This window comes from Ahaetulla prasina, chromosome 2, assembly GCF_028640845.1.
Source record: "Ahaetulla prasina isolate Xishuangbanna chromosome 2, ASM2864084v1, whole genome shotgun sequence".
NCBI lineage: Eukaryota > Metazoa > Chordata > Lepidosauria > Squamata > Colubridae > Ahaetulla > Ahaetulla prasina.
The window spans coordinates 208,905,727-208,929,379 of record NC_080540.1 but is presented as its reverse complement, the minus strand read 5'-3'; the positions used below and the strand labels follow the sequence as shown (position 1 = coordinate 208,929,379).

General features: G+C 43.1%; 1 protein-coding gene across 1 annotated transcript in view; it reads right to left on the bottom strand.

Moving 5' to 3' along the window:
- ALDOB (aldolase, fructose-bisphosphate B) overlaps positions 1-22,369 on the bottom strand; it is a 30,160-nt gene extending 7,791 nt beyond the window's left edge. Inside the window, exons 1-8 of the mRNA XM_058170159.1 lie at positions 22,204-22,369; positions 9,793-9,909; positions 8,993-9,204; positions 8,431-8,485; positions 7,682-7,842; positions 7,153-7,236; positions 5,663-5,837; positions 4,001-4,200 (exon numbers count right to left, since the gene is read on the bottom strand). Coding sequence (XP_058026142.1) covers positions 4,001-4,200; positions 5,663-5,837; positions 7,153-7,236; positions 7,682-7,842; positions 8,431-8,485; positions 8,993-9,204; positions 9,793-9,904 — 999 coding nt within the window. The 5' untranslated portion in view covers positions 9,905-9,909; positions 22,204-22,369. The remainder of the gene's footprint in view (positions 1-4,000; positions 4,201-5,662; positions 5,838-7,152; positions 7,237-7,681; positions 7,843-8,430; positions 8,486-8,992; positions 9,205-9,792; positions 9,910-22,203) is intronic.
- Positions 22,370-23,653: the final 1,284 nt, after the last annotated feature.

The following is a 23,653-nucleotide window of genomic DNA, read 5'->3' as shown; positions in this document are numbered from 1 at the left end:
CTGGCCTCAGAGATCATCCACCAACGCGACCAAAGCCGTCTCAGTGCTGTAACCGGGCGGAAGCCGGACTGGAGCAGGTCTAGATAGACAGTTTCCTCCAGGTGCAGGGGAAACTGATATGCCACCATACTCTCTACAACCTTCGCCGGGCGGGTTGGAGACCGGACGATAATTACCTAAAACAGCGGGTCAGGAAGGCTTCTTGAGGAGGGCCTCACCACCGCCTCTTTCAAGGCGGCGGAAGACTCCCTCCAGCAAGGAAGCGCTCGTAATCCCTGGAGCCAGCCTCGTGTCACCTCCTGAGTGGCCAGCACCAGCCAGGAGGGCACGGGTCCAGTAAACACGTGGTGGCATTCAATCTACCCAGCAACCTGTCCATGTCCTCGGAGCCACAGGGTCAAATTCATCCCAGACAATATCACCAAGACCGCCCTCAGCCGTCCCGTCCGAATCGCCACAATTCTGGTCCAGACCGTCTCGAGCTGAGCGATTTTATCGTATAGATAACCGTTAAACTCCTCAGCACGTCCCTGCAGCGGGTCATCCCGCTCCCCTGGTGAAGGAGGGAGCGGTCACCCAAACAGGGCAGCTGGGCGGTTATCTGCCGGCGCAATGAGGGAGGAGGCGTAACGCCTCGCTTCCTCAGTGCCACTAGGTAGGTCCTAGTATAGGATCTAACTAGTGTCCGATCAGCCTCTGAACGGCTGGACCTCCAAGAACTCTAGGCCTTTCTCCGCGTTTCATCCCCTCAGCTCCTCGGAGAACCAAGGAGCCGGTTGGGATCTGCGCCGGGTCAGAGGTCGCAGAGGCACGACACGGTCTAGCCCCAGCCGCAGCCCGCTCCCAGGCTGCGGCTAGTTCCTCTGCCGTGCCGTGAGCCAGATCCTCAGGAATGGCCCAAGCTCCGTCCGAAACCTCTCTGGGTCCATCAGGCGCCTGGGACGGTACCAACGTAGTGGTTCCGCCTCCCTGCGGTGTTGGGTAGCGGTCAGAAAGTCCAGGCGAAGGAGAGAGTGATCTGACCATGACAAAGGTTCTGTGACTATATCTCTCAAGTCCAGATCCTTCAACCACTGACCAGAGATGAAAATCAGGTCCAGTGTGCCTCCCCGATGTGAGTAGGGCCATCAACTACTTGAGTCAGGTCCAGGGCTGTCATGGAGGCCATGAACTCCCGAGCTACTGTCGATGACGAGCCAGCAGATGGCAAGTTAAAGTCCCCATGACTAAAAGTCTGGGGTCTCCACTGCCACCCCGCAAGCACCTCCAGAAGCTCGGGCAGGGCGGCTGTCACGCAGCAAGGAGCCAGGTACGCCACCAGCAAGCCCATCTGACATCTATGACCCCACCTCACAAAGAGGATTCACACCCGCAATCTGAGGTACAGTGGCCTCCTTCGGCTCTAGACTCTCTTTAATAACAACCGCCACCCCCACCCCTACCCTGGGCCTCGGCTGATGGAATGCACGGAAACCCGTGGGCACATCTCAACCAGGGGACACCCTTCAGTGCCCAACCAGGTCTCCGTAACGCCTATAATATCCGTGGCACCCCTGAATCAGGTCATGTATTAGGGGCCTTAACACGGACCGTGCGTTGCATAACATCAGACGAAGGCCCAGGCTCTGAGGATCTTGACCATCCGGGAACGGGAGAAGTCAGGGGATCGGGCACGCGATCGCCTGTATACATCGAACGCGTGACCCCTAAACCGATGCGATCCCCCTTCCGCCATATCTGCCCCTCCCACTTACCGTGCAAATGGACTCACCTCATACAAAGGAACACACTCCCCCTTAACCTCCGAACCCATTTGATAGTCGCCACGAGCATGCGCTGGAACTGGTTTCCCCGACGGGCTGCCCCATCACCCGCCCTATCCTCCCCTTAAAATTCCCTTAAAATCCCTCCCCTTAAAATTCCCTTAAAATCCCCAATAAAAACGACTAAAGAGTTCATTAAAATCCCTAAGCCTCCTAGATTTCGTGATGCCATCTCTCGGGGTTCCAAAACCCGTCCTCAAGATGTGCCTCGATAATGTGGAGGCCAGACCTGCGAGAGAGGGAGTCTCGAGGGCAAGAAGGTCCGCGTTGAAAATCTTCGCATGAATAAATAAAGTACAAAACGGTCAGTAGTCCATCCAGGCCGGTCAAAATGTCAAGGTGTTATTGTAGCGCAGTTATTATAGCAAGGTTAGGCTCTCTGGCTGGCGAGATGAACCGTGGACTTCCAGGGCTCCATGGGGCCGTTATTCTGCCCTCTAACCTGAACGGTCCCACTTGCCCCAGGTACAGATGACTAGCCATTCTCCATCAAGTCAGTCAGTTGGTGTTAAAGTCAGTCCATATGGGCCTTGATGTCAGGGACTCCATACCCAGTTGCTCCAGGCCTGCTCCAGGCCTGATCTTGAACAGTCCTAGGCCGAGCTGCCGAGGATCTAAAAGAGGGTCAGCCACACCTCCGAGTCCTCCTCCGAGGGGCGAAACCCTCCAGATGGCAACATCTGACCCTCCGCCACTATCACTCAGCGGTCGGTCTTCTCGTCTCTCCTCCTCTCTGGTATTGATGGAAAAAGCCATTCTCAGGCATTGATCGAAAACCCTCGGTCCCTGGGAATGGGGGGGCCATCCGCCGCCATCGCCGCTGTACCCGGAAGCCAAGCCGCCTTGGCCATCACCCCCGCCAGAGGCCCAGCAAGGCCCCAACAGAAGTCCGAAGGATGAGCCGAGGAAAACGCCAGGCTCCAAGGGAGAGAAGTCCGGCCAAGTCCCATCCAGCGCCGTTGGAAAAAAGGCCCCTAACCCCTGGGGGAGGGGGCCGCCGCCGCCGCCACCGCCGCCACCGCCGCCAGACCCAAAGGCCCGCAGCGCCGGCCACGGCCACGGCCACCGCCCCAAGGAAGGTGGGGAGACGCTGGAGGAACTGCCGGGCCGCCGAGGCCACCGAAGCTACGGAAAGCCCGCCACAGGACCGCAAAGCCGCCATTGGGCCGCCACTGGGCCGCCGATCTTCCCGCAGGCCCAGGCAGGCCGCAGCGAAAAACGCCGGGTCTGAACCGACACACAAGACGCCAGGGCAGGGTCGCTGGAGCAGAGCCGCCGAGTCCGGGCAGAGCCGCCACCGAATAGCGTCAAAGGAGCCACCAGGGGAGCCGCCAGGCCGCCGGGCCCACCGCCAAACAACCACCGCCCCAGGAGACGCTGAGGGAAAAAACCCGCCGAGCCTACCGCCGAGCCTGTCAGCTGTTCCGAGGCTCGCGGCTCGGCGGGCCTCAGTCCAAACGCCTCCTCTGATGTTCCGCCGGAAGGGTCTGGGACCGGAGGGCTAAAAAAGACCCCCCTCTCGGTCCCAGACCCCCAGGAAAGGCCGCGGACCGCACCGCGAAGATCGTCACCGCGCCATCTTGACGCATGCGCAGAAGGTTACTTAATGACATGTTTAGATTTTTACTTGATAAATCAGAACAGATCAGTGGTGAAATCAGATTTTTTTTACTACCGGTTTTGGCGTGGCTTGGTGGGCGTGGCAGGGGAAGGATCCTGCAAAATCCCCCCTCCCTCCCCCCTCCTGGGGGAAGGATATTGCAAAATCTCCATTCCCACCCCATTATGGGGCCAGCCAGAGGTGGTATTTCCTGGTTCTCCAAACTACTCAAAATTTCCACTACAGGTTCTCCAGAACCAGTCAGAATCCGTTGGATTTCACCCCTGGGACAGATGAACTTTTTTATCCTTGGGGCACACTTTTCAATTATAATTATGAGCCCCTTTTATAATTATGCCCTCCAAAGGGTGTATCCAGTAGTATGGTGACAGATAGCTGGATCATTTAAAAAGAAATGAAATTTGAGGCAAGATGCATCCATCCCGCTTCTGTTAGTGAAAAATGCTAGAAATAGCTTGGCTGAAAGCAATAATATTTCAGTTTGAAACATACACCGATTATGTTGTTTAGTTTTGGCACCTTTGAGATTCTGGTTCTTTTAAGGATACTGGCTTACCTTTGCCCGTTTCATGAAGGCCTCTTGGGCAGCCTTCTTATTCCCAGGCTTGCCAGACCAGGCAGCCAGTGCTGATGCCTGAAGAGCTCGTCCATATGAGAAAGTCAGTTTCCAAGGTTTGGGCAGTGGGCACAGATTGATAGCATTGAGATTAATGGAGGCCTCCTCTTCACTTTGGCCCCCAGAAAGGAAGCAAATTCCTGCAGTTTGAATCAGATTACAAGATACTGATGGCTCAAAATCGTAAGTGTTAAAGTAACTGTGCTGGATTAATCGTGATGTTTTATATGATTAGACTAATAAATCCAAAATCTCAGAAGGAAATGATTGTCAGCTAGTTCCATATTACAGGTAGTCCTTGACTTACAACCATTCATTTAGTGACCATTCAAAGTTACAGTGGCACTGAAAAAAAAGTGATTTATGACCATTTTTTGCACTTAGACTGTTGTAGCAACCCTGTGATCATGTGATCAAAATTTGGAAACTTGGCAACTGGTTTGTATTTATGATGCTTGCAGTGTCCTGGGGCCATGTGATCACTTTTTGAGACCTTCTGACAAGCAAAGTCAATGGGGAAGCCAGATTCACTTAACAACCATGTTACTAATATTACAACTGTGGTGATTCACTTAGCAACTATGGCAACAAAGGTTGTAAAGTGGGGCAAAACTCATTTAACTTAGCAACAGAAATTTTGGTCCCTATTGTGGTCATACGTCGAGGGCATCTTTACTTTCTGTTTATGTTCCTCAAATGTTTCTTATTGAAACATTTTTTTAAATACCTCTTTCAAGGTAGGAAGTTTCTCAAAGAAGTTATTCATATTTTTCCAAAAAAAATTTATTTTTCAAGAATTTAAAGAATTAAAAAAAATAAAAGACAATTAATTCAAGCTACACTATACTGTAAACATTCCATTTCAGCAGAGGCCCCATTTAAACATAATAAAATCAAACCCAGCAAGATGTCAAGTTTTGGAGCTGCATCTTACAATCATTTAAATGTGGACTGAAATTTTCAGGCTTATTAAAAAAGTAATCACAAATGAAGACAGGAACGCTTCTACTGAGAAGATGCAATAAAGATGGGGCTGCCCCAGTAAAAACCACACGTGGATCTAATTGACCTAAGATGGGTCTTTATTGCCTCTAATAGGCCACATTTTGTAGGGAGACTTTCAAATAACCTAATTCTAAGCCATTTAGTATTTTAAAAATAAATTTAAAATGAAGCTGGACTATCTCACATACCTAAGGAAGGGAATGTACTCTAGTGAGATATGGAAGATAGGGGTGACAGCAGGAGCTACCTAGTCATCCTCTGAAAGTATGAGATGAAACTAAGGTGTGAAGACCCAGAGGCCTTCTGGATAAGGTGCTGGAGACTTCCAGTCTACCACTATACAAACTGAGCAGGCTGAAGATGGGTGCACAACTGGCAAGTGTGAGTGCAAAAAGATTTTGTGTGCCTAAAATCAATTCTCACCATGGATAGAACATTCCCATGAAAACGCCACATATTTCCCTTCACAAATCAAGAAATATTGATTCAGGATGCTCAAATTAATTTTAAAACAGCCTTAATTAGATAGGAAAACCTGAAATGAAATATTGATCGAGGCGAGTTCTGTTGCTCAGATCACAGGGTCTGAAGAATTACCTGGAACAGCTGCTGGGACTGTCCGAAGGAGAGCTGTAACTGTTGCCATGGCCACATCTTGTGGGGTATATTTCTTGGGACAAGCTTGTCCAGCTGTCACCATGTTGGGCTTCAGAAGTGTCCCTTCCAAATAAACATGGTGGTCATTCAAGGCCTTATAAACAGCAGCCAGCACCTGGGGTACAAAGAAAAGTGATGGTGGAAGTGTTTATAAAATGCTTACAGCCCCACTTCTTTTAGTGTGCTAACTCTCAGATAAGAGTGTCTTTATCCTCAAATAAGATGATTCAGCAACAATCTTGCCAATAAGCTTCCTTCAGGGTCTCCATGGCTACTCAAGATGGCTGTCCTTCCTCAGTCTGGTACTTTCCTTCTGTGTCGGACTATAGTCTCTGTCATTCATTAACACTCACACTGACTGAAAATGATAGGAGTGCAACCCATTATCACTGATTACACTTTGCTTACATCTAATCAGGTTCTCTAGATCAGGGGTCCCCAACCCGCGGCCCATTACTGGACCGTGGCCTATTCAGAACTGGACCACATGATTGGTGGGCCAGCATGTGTGCACAGCTCAACTTGCAATCAAGCTCTGTGTGCATGTGTGTGTGTGCTGGCCCGCTGCTCATGTGGCCCGGTTCTCCTGTCCCCCCGCCACCGAGCTGCCAAGCCACAAAGGTTGGGGAGTGCTGTTCTAGATGTCAAGCATGCAACTTCCTTTAATATATAATCTATATATAATATATAATATATAATGCTATATAATCTTTTTGTATGATGTTGTGACAAAATAAATAAATAAAATAAATAAAAACCTCATCCATTATGGTTCAGGATAAGAAATGTTGGAAGATGTGGCTCAGTAACATACGCTGGTTTTACATTTTTTTAAAATGGAGAAAACAAATCTTCATCTTTATTCGTTTCACTTCAAAAAGCATTAGTCCAAGGTTTCAAAACTGGCATATATTTTCATGGTTGGTGTGTATTTTTGCCTATTTATTTCTAATAAAATCATAAGCCTGCACAAACCACTAATTTGTACCCATAACGGTTGAGGTTAAATGGTTTTCCTATTTTTTTTAAATGATATAACTTAGGAATAGAATGAATATTAAAAGAGACACAAAACAGTTTGGACTTGAAGTCCTTAAAGATTAGAAATACATTTTAAGTGACTAAACCCTGGTAACCAGGGGATGAGCCCATTGCACCCATGGGAATTTAATTTTAGAATGAAAAGTGGACCAGACTAATAATGATGATGATGATGTCAAATGCAGAAGGCGGATTAACAGCTTCCATCCTGCAACGATATCTGTAACACCGTCAAACATCCAGATTTGTCTATCCCAGGTCCTTGGTAAGGACTCAGTAGGTAGTTTAAAATGCCAAACCCAGTCTGAACATCTATCTGGCTGACAATGCAATGATTAATAATAATAATAATAACAACAACAACAACAGCAACAACAACACCTCTTTACCTTTTCAGTCACATACTGACATCGCTGCAGATCATGGTCTCCATCAGGCAGGATTTCAGGTTCCACAATAGGAACTAAGCCATGCTGGTGTTTAAACAGAGAGAGCACGTTTAATTGAAATCCAGAGAGGCTGTACTTGAGTTTAGCCAGCTTAAAACTAGGAACGTTCACAATCATACTTATTATCAAGCCGCTGTCCCAAGCACCTAAATATTTGTGGGGACCTTATTATAGAATAGAATAGAATAGAATAGAATAGAATAGAATAGAACAGAACAGAATAGAATAGAATAGAATAGAATAGAATAGAATAGAATAGAATAGAATAGAATTTTTTATTGGCCAAGTGTGATTGGACACACAAGGAATTTGTCTTGGTGCATATGCTCTCAGTGTACATAAAAGAAAAGATACGTTCATCAAGGTACAACATTTACAACACAAATGATGGTCAATATATCAATATAAATCATAAGGATTGCCAGCAACAAAGTTACAGTCATACAGTCATAAGTGGAAAGAGATATACCTGTTGGCAAATGCTAGCATAGCGTGCCAATGTATTGGCATTCTCCTGGATGGCAAGGGTAGAAGGAGTTGTATGTGTAATTTTCAGCACAGCACGCCACTTGCCAAAATCTGCTCCATCTTTCTTATACTGGGCACACCGCTCAGCAAGCCCATCCAGACCTGAAGGCAAATGTAGACGTATTTTAGCAGTTGGGTTTTTCAATGTGGCAAATTCTGTCCATGCAGTTAGTTTATGGCTCTATTCGTTATGAAAATCCAATATTGTATATTGGTTTCATTGAAAAATACTTGGTTGAGTTAACCATGGATAAGAATGCCATGTAAACAAAACCACTGCCTTCTGGAACCTTGGAATACCAGATAGAAAAGTTGAATTATTTTGTAGTCTTGAGGAAGCTTTAGACAAGAATTCTCCCCCCCCAAAAAAAACTTTGTAAGCACTGTTCCTGGGGCACGTGGCAATATTTACTTTTGCTACCTTAAGTATGTAACTGTGTTCCTATTTGAACATCAATTCTGTTTTTTTGATTCCTCATTTCTTGAGTTTTCAGGACTGAAACGCAACCCTGCCTCCCAAATCCAGGGTTCCATTTCTCCTAAGGTTAATATTTTTCTTGCCTTTAGTGTTTATAGAAGTCTTTTCATCAATTTAAAAGCACTGTGTTCTTTTTTCCTTGTTCTTCAATCCTTTTATCTAACATTCTAGCTAATATTTCTGAAAATTCTGTGATGTAAAAGAAAGCTTACCTTGAATGCTGGTTTCATTGTTAGTTCCTGCCAATGGAGCTGTGCCTTTATCCAGCTGTGGATAATTAACACAGCATTAAATGCACATGTATCACAAAATGTACTAAAGCACACAGATAGTTTAAACATGGGCACTACCAATATATGTTGGATGTATGTGATCAACTTCACCCTGATGATTTAGCACATGTAAACTCTGTATAACTCAAACAAAACACAGCTCCCCCCTTTACTTTGTACTATCCTTGTTTTTCTGTGGCCTGCAATCCATACTACAATAGAAGTCCAAATAAAAGCTGGTTGCTTCTATTTTTCTGCAGCAACTAACTCTAGAAAAGGACATCTGTGGAGATTCTCTGTCATCCAAGTCATAGTTGCCTCAAAGGTGCTTTTTTTCAAAAGGCAACTGGACTTTTTTTTCCCTTGAGGAAGAAGAAGAAATTTTTTTGCTTCTCATCCAAGAAGCGAAATGTTTTCTTCTTCCTCAAGGAAAAAACAGTCCAGTTGCCTTTTGAAAAAGGCACCTTTGAGACATCTAGGAAAGGATTTTGAAACTATTTACCTTGATTCCAACCACTATGCCCTTGTCCTTAATGACAGCTGGGAAGAGTTTTCCAGTGTTGTCCTTCTGATAGAGAGTCTCATGGAAGAAAATAACTCCCCCAATCTGTTGGTTGATGGATGGGTCAGAAGAGAAGAGAATATCACGGAACTGACGCCGATTTTCTTCCGTATTCTCCACGTTGATACGTTGCAGCCTGTTACCCATTGTCCCTATGGAGAGGGGACCACTAAAAGTCAGTAACTTTGTGTTGGTGACCTTTACCTATAATCTGTCTTTTTATTTATAACAAGTTTTAAAAGCGCCACAGAAGATGGTAAGGTGTGCATTCATGAATAACAAGCAATGATTTATAAAATGCCATCATCTAAAATATAGTTGGTAGTATCACCTATTACACTCCTTCAGATTACAGGCATGAAATTTAATCTTCAAATTCCAGATCATGTGAAAATATTCTCGATATTTATAGAAAATTGGCTAATCTCTCTCTCCTATAGGTTTAGGGGAAATTGGGATTATACTAGCAATTTTTGATTGGAAAAAATCACATTTTCTATCATTTGCCTGCAGTCCGAAAGTGTACAGATCAGGAAAAGCAGAGAGAGAGAGTAGAAAACAATGTGAAATTCATTTCAGAATGTCTTCCCTTGGCTTGTCTAAGGCAACTCTGAAAATGAGCCTCATTCATCATTTACAATGGCGCCCCTTATAGTTGAATCATTCACGACTGAAATGAATGAATCTAACCTTTCAGCCTTGATAGAAAAGAACAAAAATGATGGTTTGATAGCACTTACCTACAGATTCATCTGCAGCTAGGATCCCTTTGCCAGTAGCTACAATCCGCTGAGCTGTGTCAGAGAGTGCCTTTTTCTGCTCCGGAGAGAGGGTTGGAAATTGGTGGGTCATGATGGCTGAAAGAAAAGACCATTCCAAAGTTTTAAGATAAATTTATTTGGATATCTGAATAATCTTATGGTTTTTTTATTTTAACAACAGCAGCATCATTATAATGGCATAAGGCATTTGTGTATTTAAGTGTAACAAGAAGAGGACACATTCTCACCCACACTGAGGTTTTCAGCCATTATAAATCAGTAAAATAACTGTCATGCCCCTGTCCGAGTCTGAGTGTGAGATAGAAGAGGAACAGCTGACAGAGTGAGAGTTGCTCCAGTTGGCTGTGGAAGAAACTAGGGAAGGGCAAAGTCAGGCTGGGCAGAGCAGGGGAGAGGTAAAACAAAGGAGAGGGGGTTCTGATGAAGACCAAGACCCACTCCCTCCTCATCCTAGGGCAAGCAGGGAAGAACGGAGAAGAGAGCAATGTGGGTTGCGTGGCTTACAAAGGAGGAGAGGGCCCCGACTCCCTTCACAAGATACACCTGGAGCTGGAGTTTAAAAGGGAGGCAAATGGGAGTGATGGTTGTTGGGAACAAACACTGAGTTTGTGTTAGCTGCTTTATCTGAGTTCCACAGATAAACTGGTTTGATTTATTGCTGTGCTACATCCAAGTCTGGACTTCTTATCTTGCTTGCCCTGCTGGATTAATTACTTTATCTTGCCCTATGGGACTTATAGTTGGAAGTTTTGTCTGCTTACAGGTTTGTGGAAGAGTTTTTCTCCAGACCAGAGAATAAAGAGATGTTGGAGGCAAAGTTTGAAGCTGATAAAGGGACTTGTACTTATTTTCTGGCTGTGTTGCCTTTGTGCCACACCCAGGGTCATCACAACAACAATAAAAACAATAAATAGTGGATTTAAAAAAATGTCTTCAGCTTCAAAGGGCTCTGGACTCATTTTGGTTGGGATTCAGACAGGAACCTGATACAGAGATGGCATCGGGCACATCTCTGGTGATCTATAGAGTAACCAGGACTACCCCAGTTCTTGATGTCTTGGCTGTTTTCAATAGAATTGACCACAAACCTGGGCCACCTTTGGGGATGAAGAATAGGAAGTACTGTATTGTAGTGATTTTCCTCTTTCTTTATAGCTGGTCCCAGTCAGTGTTGGTGGGAGGAAACCATGAACCTGAGTTCCTTGATATATGGGGTGCCGTAGGACATGGCTCTCTCCTTTCTCTTGTTTACTATCTGTATGAGGTGATCTGTCGTTTTGAGGTCACGTATGACCACTAAGCTGATGACATATCTAAGCTAAGCCTGACTAAGTGGCAAAATCAATGTTATCTTACCACTTATCTCAGTGTTTGGAGGCTGTGAAGGTCTGGATAGTGAGGAATAGACTCAGACTCAACCATGGCACCCTGCCAAATGAAATGTATGTAGTTGGACCAACTGAACTCAAATTTTCCATTCTTATTCCTGAATGGGACTAAAACTGTGAGACCCAGAGGAACAGGAAGCAAGCCCAAGACCTGTGTGGGAACCCAGCCAGATGGAAGGTAGACCCAAGGGACCCAGTGGGGTGTGATGCAGGTGGGAGCAACCCTGAGGTCTGTCATAAGGGCTGGTAGATAAGCGTCCAAATTTTGTTTGCATGATTGCAGGGGTACTGCAGCATCCATAGCTTTAGGAACAGGTGGTAAATCCCTTTGTTTAGCGCCTTTGTAATTTTGAAAGGTTTCTGAATGAACGATCATAATTCGAGGATTCCCTGTACAGTCCAAAAAACAGGTGAAGGAATGAAGCAAGAGTTCCTGCTAAAAAAGAAATGGAACAGCAACATCTCCACCCAAGCAGGTAAGAATAACATGAGTTCCGCAGCATTCTCATCTAAGCCACGGCTGAGCTGGAGATAAACCAGCTTAATTTTCCAACACTGCTGACATCATGGGAAAGCAGATGTCTGGAGCCGCTTAGAATCCTCATGTGGACATGTTCTCAATGTGCATTATTGCTTAACGCACACAGGACCTTCAGAATTTGGAACAATATCTACATAGTCCTGCATTCTTCAAGCAAGAAGCATTGACATCTCTAGAAATGGGTCCTCCTTCTGACCATCTCTAATGTAAGTAATATGTGGCACCCTGATAATTTTGAGGCTGGGAAGTGGTGAGCTTATACGATTATTTTCTTCTAATAAAAATACCTACAGATAAACAAATTCCTTATTTAGAAAAAAAAGGTAAACATAATCAGGGAAATCCAACATTTTCAGCCTTTCCTGTTTCTTACATCCTGGGTAATAAGAACAGCAAACTGAGCAATTATTTTCTGTATTTGCTAAGATTAATGCCTAAGACATTTTGCCTTTCTGTAATTCCAATCTAATTAACATCTGGCTTGATAAAAATGATATAATGGGCTCTAAGTGTCATGCAGAGGTGGTCCTCGACTTACGACCAGAGATCAAAACTTCCATTGCTAAGCAAGTAGTTGTTAAATGAGCTTTGCCTCATTTTACGACCTTTTTTTAACCACGGTTGCTAAGTGAATAACTGCAGTTGTTAAGTTAGTTACACGTTTGTTAAGTGAATCTGGCTTCCCTGTTCACTTTGCCTGTCAGAAGGTTGCCAAAGATGATCGCATGACTGCGGGACCTTGCAATTGTCATAAATATATGCCAGTTGCTGAGTATCTGACTTTTGATCACATGACTATGTGGATGCTGCAAAGGTGATGTGAAAAATGGTCATAAGTCACTTTTTTCAGTTCTGTGGTAATTTCGAATGGTCACAAAAACAAATAGTTATAAGTCGCGGATTTTACCTGTATTTAATGAACCAGAGCTGGATGATGTATATAACATACATACCATATTGCTTTTTTGTCCATAGATGCCAAAAATGCTTTTTTAAAATAGACCGTGAATGCCAAAGTCAGAGCAAAACTAAACTTATGGGCAAAGCAACTATAAGTCCATCCAAGGTAAGGGAGACTGAATAATCATGTGAACAGCAGTACTTTTACAGAAGGTGTTTTGTCTCTATCCTGGGAATAGTAGACATTTTAGAAACGGAAGCAAATAATTAGATGTTCCAAGTCTTGATGTGTTGGATTAGGCTCCTCTTTTGCCAATAGCCGATTGGAAAGGATTGGAGCTGTAGAAAAACACATCAGGAGGATACCGGGCAAGATCCGATTGTGTCTTTCTCCAATTTCGAAATGTCTCATGAGACCCAAGTTCTACTGTAGCGAGACAAATACATATTCTTGTGGTTCCAAGGCACTGCTTCTTTGCAGCATTAATTGTATTGTTTAAAGAGATACATATTCTCAAAAACAGAAAAAGAATGTGTTAATGGGCCCATTGAAACTATATTTTTGGAGGGTTTCCGTTATAAAATCATGTGCAACTCCATAGGCAATATCTTAGGTCTTTTGTTGTTAGTAAAAGTGCTTTTCATTATCATTCCTGCATTCAATCTATTATTTTTTTTAAAAGAAAGGTGTGAGTGCACATGTGTGTTTGTGTGTGCGCATGTACACATGCGAATCAGAAACCTTAATTCGGACTGGAATCTGGATAGTGTTGTTTTTCTTGCTATTTCTATTGTAATGTTGCCTTTAAAACAAATGCCAGCTGAAAGCAGGTAGACTGAACTTCTAGGTAAACTCAAAATGCTGAGCCTTTTTCTTCTATTTCCTTCTGCTTTTCATTTCAGGTGTAAAATGTACTTGGTTATTTTCATCACCACTTTCAATTAACTACTTTGTGTGCTTTATCTTGGGAGTTGCTGGGGACATCTACAGCAGGGATCAAAATATTCATGGTGGTGAGAGCAAAGCTCTGTGTGATATTTCCCCTTCCATGTATGGCCATGGACCCCATCCAAACTTACTTGAGAAAACATCTGGAAGTTGCCTTAGGAAGGTCTTAAAAGCAGCCTAAAATTACCTCATTGAAGAAATGAATTATCCATATGATGAGAAGAAACAATATGGCTGAGGGCAGGCAGATTGCCAGCAGCAGATAGCATAGTGGCTCTCTCCCGTTCCTTCGCTGAAGTTTGCCACTGTAGAAGCTGCTTTCTGTAGAAATGCAAGAAACTGCCTGCCCTCAGCCATATTGCTTTATTTTTCTGACACTGGCTATCAAAATTTTAGCACGTTATGTCCAACAAGATTGTGATCCTAAAAGAGCCATGGTGGCGCAGTGGTTAGAATGCAGTATTGCAGGTTAACTCTGCCCACATCCTAACCGGCTCAAGGTTGACTCAGCCTTCCATCTTTCTGAGGTCGGTCAAATGAGGACCCAGATTGTTGGGGGCAATAGGTTGACTCTGTAAACTGCTTAGAGAGGGCTGAAAAACACTATGAAGCAGTGTATAAGTGCTATTGCTAAGTGCTAAGATCCTTTTCTACTACAGAGAATCAGATTCCTTGTTTCCAAATAACATTGGGATCTTCTAACAGAGGACTCTGTGTTCTTTATTAACAAGCCCTTGGGCTAATCAGCTTCTGCTTCCTCAGTATTTGCCAGTGTGCCTATCAGGAATTCTTGGAGGAGGAGAGCCATGTTACTTTATGGTAGCCAAAAACAGGAAGAGTCTGGATTCATAAAATATATACAGGAGGTTGGAAAAACTCCTACAAAAACACCTGAATTTTTACTTCTACTGGACGATACGGTAGCTTTTAATTCTTCCCTTGGTGCTTATGTGTAGTTCAGAGATTTTCAGGTACATAGATGTAGGAATCATTTATATGGCTCATGTAGGTAAGCGGTCAGTTAATCATTAAAGCAGGCTGTCGACTGTCCTGTTTCAGAATCTGCTAAAAGAACAGCTAAGTGGTTCTATTATCTGCCATTGGCTACTATGAATGACACTCAAGACTGTAGTAATTATTTTCTTTCACTTGGATAATGGCTGTACTCAGACATATAGAGTATAAAATGCACTTTCCCCCACACAAGTGGGTAAAAATTGTGGTGAGTCTTATATACTGAGTGTTGCTGAAGACCCGCCACCCATCGTCCCCCACCCTTCGGCCATTTTCGGCCTCTGCACATCATGTTTTTGGTCTCCTCATGTTTAGACCTGTTCCAGGCTGCAAGGATCGCCACAGCACATCGCCATCGATCACTGCCTCTGTGTGTCCCATTTTTGGCCTCCACATGTCCCATTTTTGGCCTCTGTGTGTCGCATTTTTGGCTGGTTCCAGGTGGTGGGGATCGGTGACGGTGGCAGTGGATATCCCTACTGTGTTGAACTGGCTAAAAATGCAACACCTGGAGGCCAAAAATGGGGCATGTGGAGGCCGGAAACGCAACACACGGAGGCAGCGATTGGAAGCAATGTGCTGTGGCGATTCCTGCAGCCTTGAACGGGTCTAAAACAGAGTGTGTGAAGGCCAAAAACATGACACGTGGAGGCAGCGATGAGTTCTGGTGATCCGAACAGCTTGGAACAGCTGATTGGAGGTATTCTGGGAGGCCGATCCAACCACCAATCAGCTGTTTGTGCTAAATCAGGCTGTGATAACGTGCTAAAGCTGACCAGGCTGTTTGCTGCAAGAATACTACGCAGATGAATACCAATGGATGCTGGTAGGCAGAGATTTTCTTTTCTTGTTTTCCTCCCCAAAAACTAATGTGTGTCTTATACTCCGAAAAATACAGTATTTGTGTGCACGTCTGCTTGAATGTAGCTCTACCATTTAAAAAACAACAACTATTTCCTGGAATAACAGAGCATCCAAAACCACAGGTGATCACAAAATACGATCCTAAGAAAAACTGTACAAAGCTTTTTCCATCTGAATAAATGAATGCCGGCCTAAATAAGGAAGGTTTATCTCTAAACATCTTTGATATGAAGAAGACATTAAAATGCATCTTTTTAAAAACTCTTTTAACGGTTTTAATCATTAAACTTAACTGTTTTTAATATTGCAGGGTTCAGCTTTGGTTTGAGATTTAGAATTGGCAGTATAATAAGTAATTGCCTGGAGTTATTTGAAATTGACAGAATATAAGTGCTGTAACAAGTTACGTGTGTGAGATGGGCGACTATCTAAATCAAATAACTAAATAAATGCAAAAAAAAAAAAAAAAAGAGGAAAAAAACATGTTTTCACTTGCAAGTGGATGTTAAGCTCATTGCAGTTTCACCCTAACAATTTCCCTTTGTTTCTCACCACCAATCAATACATTTTGGCAGCTTGAACTTGAGCAATTCTGGAGACAATTTTAAAAGAGGACCTTCAGGGTTATATCGTGTGGCTTGAATTTTAGCAAACCTGGGTGACACCTCATTTTTAAAAAATGATAAAGATGAGTTTTGATTATTTTGAAAAGTATAATAAAATAACAGATTTTGGCTTCTTGGGTGTGTGATACACACACACACACACACACAAGCTTTGAAGGATAAAAATTGAGACGGACGTAACTAGGTACCGAATAGGCCCATTTGTCATACAAACAAATTGTATTTTCCAAGCCTAAAAGTTTCACAGTGAGAAAAGGGTGTTGCTGTTGCAGCATTATAAAAAGTATGGTGGCATTTAACATATATCAGGAGCATCCAAAGTAAAGAGGGCTGTTTGCCTAATCAAATCCCTGGCAGAGAGACAACAGGATCTGGGCAGGAACGGTCAACCTAGTTGGAATGTAAACCTTTTTTCCCTCTTTATTTTAGAGCTACAGAAAAAGAGGAGAAAAATAATAATTCCCCATTAGAAATAGCACAAAGGTTGTCTTCTGTTAATGTTATAACAGATGACAGATCGAAGTCCAAGAACTGAGGTCAGAAGAGGGTTAGCAGGTTGTACCTTCCAGCTACGGTTGCTGCAGTCTGGACTGGTTTGTGTGTGTGTATTTGTGGGGGTGGGAGGGGGAATAGATGTGCAATTTGCAAAGTCTCTTGTGAGTCTTTTAGGACGTGTGTCCAACTTTTGTTCCTAGGTAATAGACAGCTAATATTTAGTTTTGCTAAGTCTAAAACCTGGTTGTATGGAGAATAATTAACCACTGAGTACAGCCATTAGGTGGATTTGAGCGATCACTCTTTTCACTTGCTAGACCCAAAAGAAATGGGCTTTAGAGGCAGACTAAGCAGGTTTAATAATCTAGTGATTTGCTATATTGGTTAAAAAGAATCTTGGATTAGCAGAATTTTTCTATAGTGCGTTTATAAAGTATTTCTTTAATTGTACCTTACATGATTGATATGATGGTGAAAAACAGGAGGGAGTAGTGTTATTCATGGTGGCTCCCTGAGCTCTTGGATGAAAGGCAAAATACAAATTAAATAAATAAATCTTCTATAGTGCAATTAAATGAGAGACAGTTTGGTGTGGTGGTTTAGGCATCTGTCTAGAAACTGGGAGACTGTGAGTTCTAGCCCCACCTGAGGCACAAAGCCAGCTCAGTGATCTTGGGCCAGTCACATACTCTCAGCTCTAAGAAGGAAGCAATGGCAAACCACTTTTGAGAAATCTTGTCAAGAAAACTGCAGGGACAAGTCCTGGCAGTTGCTCGGAGTCAACACTGATTTGAAGGTGTATATGTGTGGGTTCGAGACCCAAGTGCCATATGACAGGATGAGCTCATGTCCTTGCCCAACTCCTGCCCTCCTAGCTATTTAAAAGCATGTAATGCCATAGATAAATAGGTGCCCATTCCATGGGAAGAGAGAGCGAGTGTAACTTAACATTAAAATAGACACTAGATAAATTTGTAGATTTTTGCAGACCTGCAAGAGTGAAAAGATGAAAGTTGCCTTTTGCACAGCATTCCGTCACGTAGAAAGCTCTAAAATTTCAAGAGGAGGTGGGGTGGGGGAGTGAGAGAATAGTATACAGTACAGTGGCTAAGACACTGAGCTTGTCAATCAGAAAGGTCAGCAGTTTGGCGGTTCGAATCCCTGGTACAGGTCTCCTGCGTGAGCAGGAGGTTGGACTAGATGACCTCCAAGGTCCCTTCCAACTCTGTTACCGTTACTGTGGTCAAGAGTCATGAATTTCATCAAAAGTAAGGCAACTTCAAAGTGTTGGTGATCATAACCTGCTCCATTGATTTTACAGGACTCACTATTTCAAGCATGATACTGAGTCCAATAAAAAGAGCCTTCCATCAGTCTGTTCACCGCTTCTAGATGTGATATACTGCTTTGCTCATGGAATGCAATGGAGATGGGTGTATATGAGTGTCCAAATATCACATTACAGCTATAATTCTCCAATGTATGCCTCTTTGCCTTAGCATAATACTAATAATATACACAGTATTTGGAAAGAAAGGATTGAATGCTTCCATACTGTCTTTCGATTAGTACTAGTAGGAGCTCTCAAAAATATTTATTTTATTTAGTTATTTATATGTGTGGGAGGGGGAAGATTCCGGATTGTAAAGTTTATCTGAAAGAAAAGAATTACGAATAAGTATTGGATTGCATAATGGAAAAGAACACGCAAAACAGAAGTTTCTGCCTCTCTGCTTGTGTAGAACTGACCAATATTGCTTTGTGGGGGGGGGACTAGTTACAATATGCATGCATTCTTTTTTCACCAAAAAAGTCCTATAGTATCAGGCATCCAAGGAGTTCTTGCCACCTAACGTTGGTGAATTTTAGTGTTCCAGGGACTCTTTAGAACTACCACAGAAATAAGTATCCAATTATTGCCGGCACTTTCCACAAGACTTTCCCAGACAATAAAAGAATTAATGAGCCATGGTGGTGCAGTGGTTAGAGTGCAGTACTGCAGGCTACTTCTGCTGCCTGCAATTTGGCAGTTCAAATTTCACCCCAGGCTCAAGGTTGACTCAGCCTTCCATCCTTCCAAGGTGGGTAAACTGATGACCCAGATTGTTGGGGGCAATATGCTGACTCTGTAAACTGCTTAGAGAGGGCTGTAAAGCATCGTAAAACGGTATATAAGTCTAGGTACAATTGTTATTGCATTTTGAAATCCAACATTCCAGTTCTGTAATCATCTATATATTTATCCTTTGAACTACAGCTTCCATGCAGCTCAGTCACAAATGGATCTCAGTTTTTTCCACAGCCACCTGGATAAACGCTGCAGCCAGGAGATTCAATACTACAGAAAGATGCTTTTGTAGGTTGCATGTATGCACTCATCTGTCCTTCTAATGCTATCACAATTTTGACTTAAGAGAGCAATGACTTCAAAATGTTGTGGAAAAGAGTCTCAAATGTCTACAGTGTTGTTTGGGATATTAGCAGATGCTAAACAATGTCCTTATTGCCAGGACCTCTAAAATAATTTTTAAAAATTAGGGGAAAAAAACCATGCCAATTCTTTTTGATAAGGCCCACTAGCTATGAAAATACCAACGAAGTTGATGACACCTAGAAATAGAACAAGCCATTGCCATCAAATATAATTCGGATATTTAAGAAAAGGTATTGTTATTTAAATCTGAACTACAATCCCTCTGAAGTTCTTGCCCTAGGAAGCTTTTCAAAATACCAACTGCATTATCAAGTAATGAACACTACTTTAAAAATAAGCAAAATGTATTCAAGTATTCCTACCTAATACATAGATTTTTAAAAATCAGTCAATGTAGAGAAACATCATATGATTTAAAACAGTGAGTGATAGAAAGAAAATATGCCTTCTGCCAACAGTCATTTCAATCTTCCTCAGTGAAAGCAGTCAACTACAATAATGAATTAAAGAAAATAATAAGAGAAGATGTGGACTGGCTTGAAACTTAGTGTGGACAGAGGCAGAGGGCCGTTTTAATAGATAGAAAAGACTGGTTTATCTTTAAAGTCTCTTCAGGCTCTTCATTGAATAATAACTGCCATACCCTTTTCCAAAGTATGGATTGGTATTTGAAGATAACAAGTGGAGCAATACTTTTTTCCCAGTTATTAAAGTTTCTCAGTATTTGTATAATAAATAGCAACAGTAATAGAATTTATACAGTATACCTCTTCATAATGCTTTACAACCCTCTTTAAGCAGTTTACAGAGTCAGCATTTTGGCCCCAATAATCTGGATCCTCATTTTACCCACCTCGGAAGGATGGAAAGCTGAGTCAACCTGAGTCAACCTGAGTCTGGATCGAGCTGCTGGCAGTCGGCAGAATTAACCTGCAGTACTGCATTCTAACCACTGTGCCACCAGGCCTCTTAGAAGTAGTAGAGAAAAAGATAGCATCATGCCAGCAATATATAAATAAATAAAATAGAATCTTTAAAAGTCCATGTCCCTGATGGACACCATTGGGAGAGAAGTAGTCCTGATACAGCCATGGGAAGCCTAGCTGTGTTCCTGGTCTAACCAAAGACGGCTCTTTTAATGGCTTTTCATTGTCCTCCTGGCATATCAAAACACACATGGCCACTATTCTGATTTTGGCACAAAGTAAGAACTAAGAATCTTCTTTGTGTATAGAAGATAATAGGATTTTCTTATCCGATAGTAAATCAGCTTTCCCAATAGATTTTGCAGTCCTTGACTTAAGAAGGCATGTATCATAGCCTTAACGAATGTTTGCCTGAAATCTCGGATGAACATTAAGCCACATCTTAAGCATTCTTTCAAACCTACTCTACAACCACCTTGCTTGGAGCACAGTTGGGCAACACGCGATTCCCCGAATGCTGCCAAACTCTTAATTCTCATAAGTCCAAGATAGCACGGTTATAGGAAAGACTGATGGCAGCCGCAATCTGACAATACCTGAAGGGTAACATATTACTCACTGAGGGATTTAAATGTATGCTTACTGGGGAACAGCTCCACCAGTTCGCCTTTGGGTAAATGGCTCTTTGGGGACTGGCTGTCATTGCTTAGCCTTAGAGCGATGTATAAGCCTTAGAGCAGTGGTTCTCAACCTTTATAGTGCTGCAACCCCTTTAATACAATTCCCCACGATGTGGCGACCCCTTTAATACAATTCCCCACAATGTGGCGACCCCAACCATAAAATTATTTTCGTTTTGAATTGATCGCGCCTGAAGCCGTATTGGCTAGCGATCTGAACTGCTTGCAATTGCCTTGAGGACAGAGGCATTAAAGCGGAGAATCCTCCCCTATTAAGTTTATTGCGCCTGAAGCCAGATTAGGCTAGCGATTGGGAGTGATTGCAGCTGGCTTGAGAGGGAGACATCAGAGCAAAGATTTCTCTCTTTTTAAATTCATCGCACCTGAAGCCAAATTCGGCTAGCGATTTGAAGAGCCTGCAGCTGGCTTGTGGAGTCAACCATTGGAGTGCAATTCTTCGACTCGCAAGTATACTTCCCATATTTCCGATGGTCTTAGGCGACCCCTGGCAAATCATCATTCGACCCCCAACGGGGTCCCAACCCACAGGTTGAGAACCGCTGCCTTAGAGCTTATACATCCTTTTTCATGATATGTGGAAGAGTGATCACAAGTTTTTAAAAGTCCAATAAATAAATTCTCCAAATTCCAAGTGTGTCATCATTTCATCAAGATTGCTTATCATTACAATGAAGGACCAGTCTTCTCGCTCCTGTTGCTCCATGGTTAATAGCAGAGATGCTGGGATATATCTGGAGAGCCACAAATCGGTCCCTCCAATTTACCACGTTAAAAGCCCCCCCAAAAAATTATTAACTACACCTCAGCCCTCTGCCCCCACACGCTCCATAGACGTTCCTAGACCCATTCTTCTGTCTTACATTCTGTTCATTTTTACTTGGTGATCCGTCTATTGCTGACGTGGCAAAGATCTAGGCAGCTTTTATTAGGTCTTAACTTCTTGCACAATTGGAGCAGACGCTCAATCTTGTTAATGATTTTGAGGGATCCGGGACTGTAGTATATCCTTATTCTGGATAGGGAGACATTTCATTAGCGGCTTTACGAGCCGTGAAATCCCTCGAGTGAAGATTTAGGAAGAGAAAGGGAGAGTGTATACGGGAGAGGCAAACCATTTCAGACGCAAAAAGACGAGTTGGGTTCTAAAGGGCAAAGCCGCGGCTTGCTTTTGAATAGGAAGACCAAAAGCCTCTGCAATTGTGTAACGAACTGCAGTTACACAATTACACAACGCTTGGAGATGAAGACCTGCTCTCTCGTCCTGGACTTAGCTTTCTGAGGGACTGGAGGCTTTAACTTCTATGCAATTTAGGTAGAAATGCGCGGAGCAATTATTGAAGTGACCCGCATCTTTCTCGATCAATGGGCTATAGGGAGCTACTGTACCCTTCAATAAGAGCGGGAGGCTCCGTTTTAAGCCGAGAAGGAGCATCTCCGGAGACCCAGTCTTTTTTTCTCACTTACCAACAACAAAAAAGCTTTCCCTCTTCCCTAGTTTCCCAAGAACCCTCATCAACACCTTTGCACGTACCGTTTCGGTGGATCTTCACCGCCTCTCCCAGAAGCTCTTGTGAATGGATGAGGTGGCTTCAGCCAAACGGGGCGAATTCTGCCGCGTGGAAACTTTTTATACCTTTCAGGCAAGTTAACTGCTAGTTAACTCTTCCCCGAATTTTCTTTCCCTCTTCCTCCACTTCAAGCTGGTTGGCACATGGAACTCCTCAGCAGTTTTGATTGGCTCTGAAGGGTGATAAGGTTGGTCCAATAAGAAGTGCGCGTGTGTGTGTTCGCTTGCCTGCCTACTTCCCTCCCACCACACCCACCCACGATATAATAGGTGCACAAACAACTGCCCTGTGTGCTCAAGTGCAATACATTTTGCAACGCTTGCATATGACGAAAGAAACAAGGTTTTGCAAAGGGGTATTCATAGCCAGAAAGTTCTCCCTTTGAAGCTGTATTCTTTGTAAATGTTGTACCTTGATGAAGGTATCTTTTCTTTTATGTACACTGAGAGCATATGCACCAAGACAAATTCCTTGTGTGTCCAATTATACTTGGCCAATAAAAAAATCTATTCTATTCTTTACCAAGGGCTGCTTCTGCTAACTTCAGTCTAAGTCCAAGACCTGGGAAAAGGCAGGGACTTGGAAATATCTTGTACCTGGCCAAGATGGGGGACAGGAGTTGGTGTTACCTTTTTGTTTTTACCCAACTGGGCTAAGCCTAAGCTGCCTGATGTGTTTATTTAAATTGCCTTCATTTATTCTCAATGTGCGCACAAATGTTATGCAAAATATTGTTTTCTTTTGGGCTTGGAAAATTCCTCATGGATGACTACGCAGAAATGGCCTCCCTTAGCGCCAAGTCCTAAAGACCATTGAGGGGCAAATGACCTGGGCTTTGTGGTTTGTTAGCTAATAGAGTTACTTTGTATTTTAATTTGATTTATTTTCCCTCTTTTCGAATGATGTTCAGGTTTATTAGCATTTAATAGTCCTAAACTGATAAACAAGCTGGAGACTAGCACCACATAAGAAAAAAATGTTTGTTAGTACAAATTGGGGTCTGGTTGATCTCTTTTGTGAACTCAAAGAACCTTTTCCCTTACAATTACACCCCTTCTGACCTCAGACCTCATTTTAATGAACATGTGTGATATTATGGGATGCAAATATGTAACATGTTTGACTACATGTAACTGATTGCCTATGCAAAGAGGATGTTACTTTTACCCTGTCTAATCAACTTCCCTCTTGCATTTTCTTTGTTGTGTTAACTATAAAAAGGAGAGAAACACGGGGCTCGGGATTCTCGCTTCCTTTTTCACAGAGAGATCTCATTTTATCAGGGTACCGGTACCCTAATATAAACAGCTTTTAAATGATCTTCTGATTCAGTTGCTTATTGGGAAGGTAAATTGAGGCAGAACCTAGGGCCAGATTTGGCTTTCATCATTTAAAAGGAGACCCCATTGAATT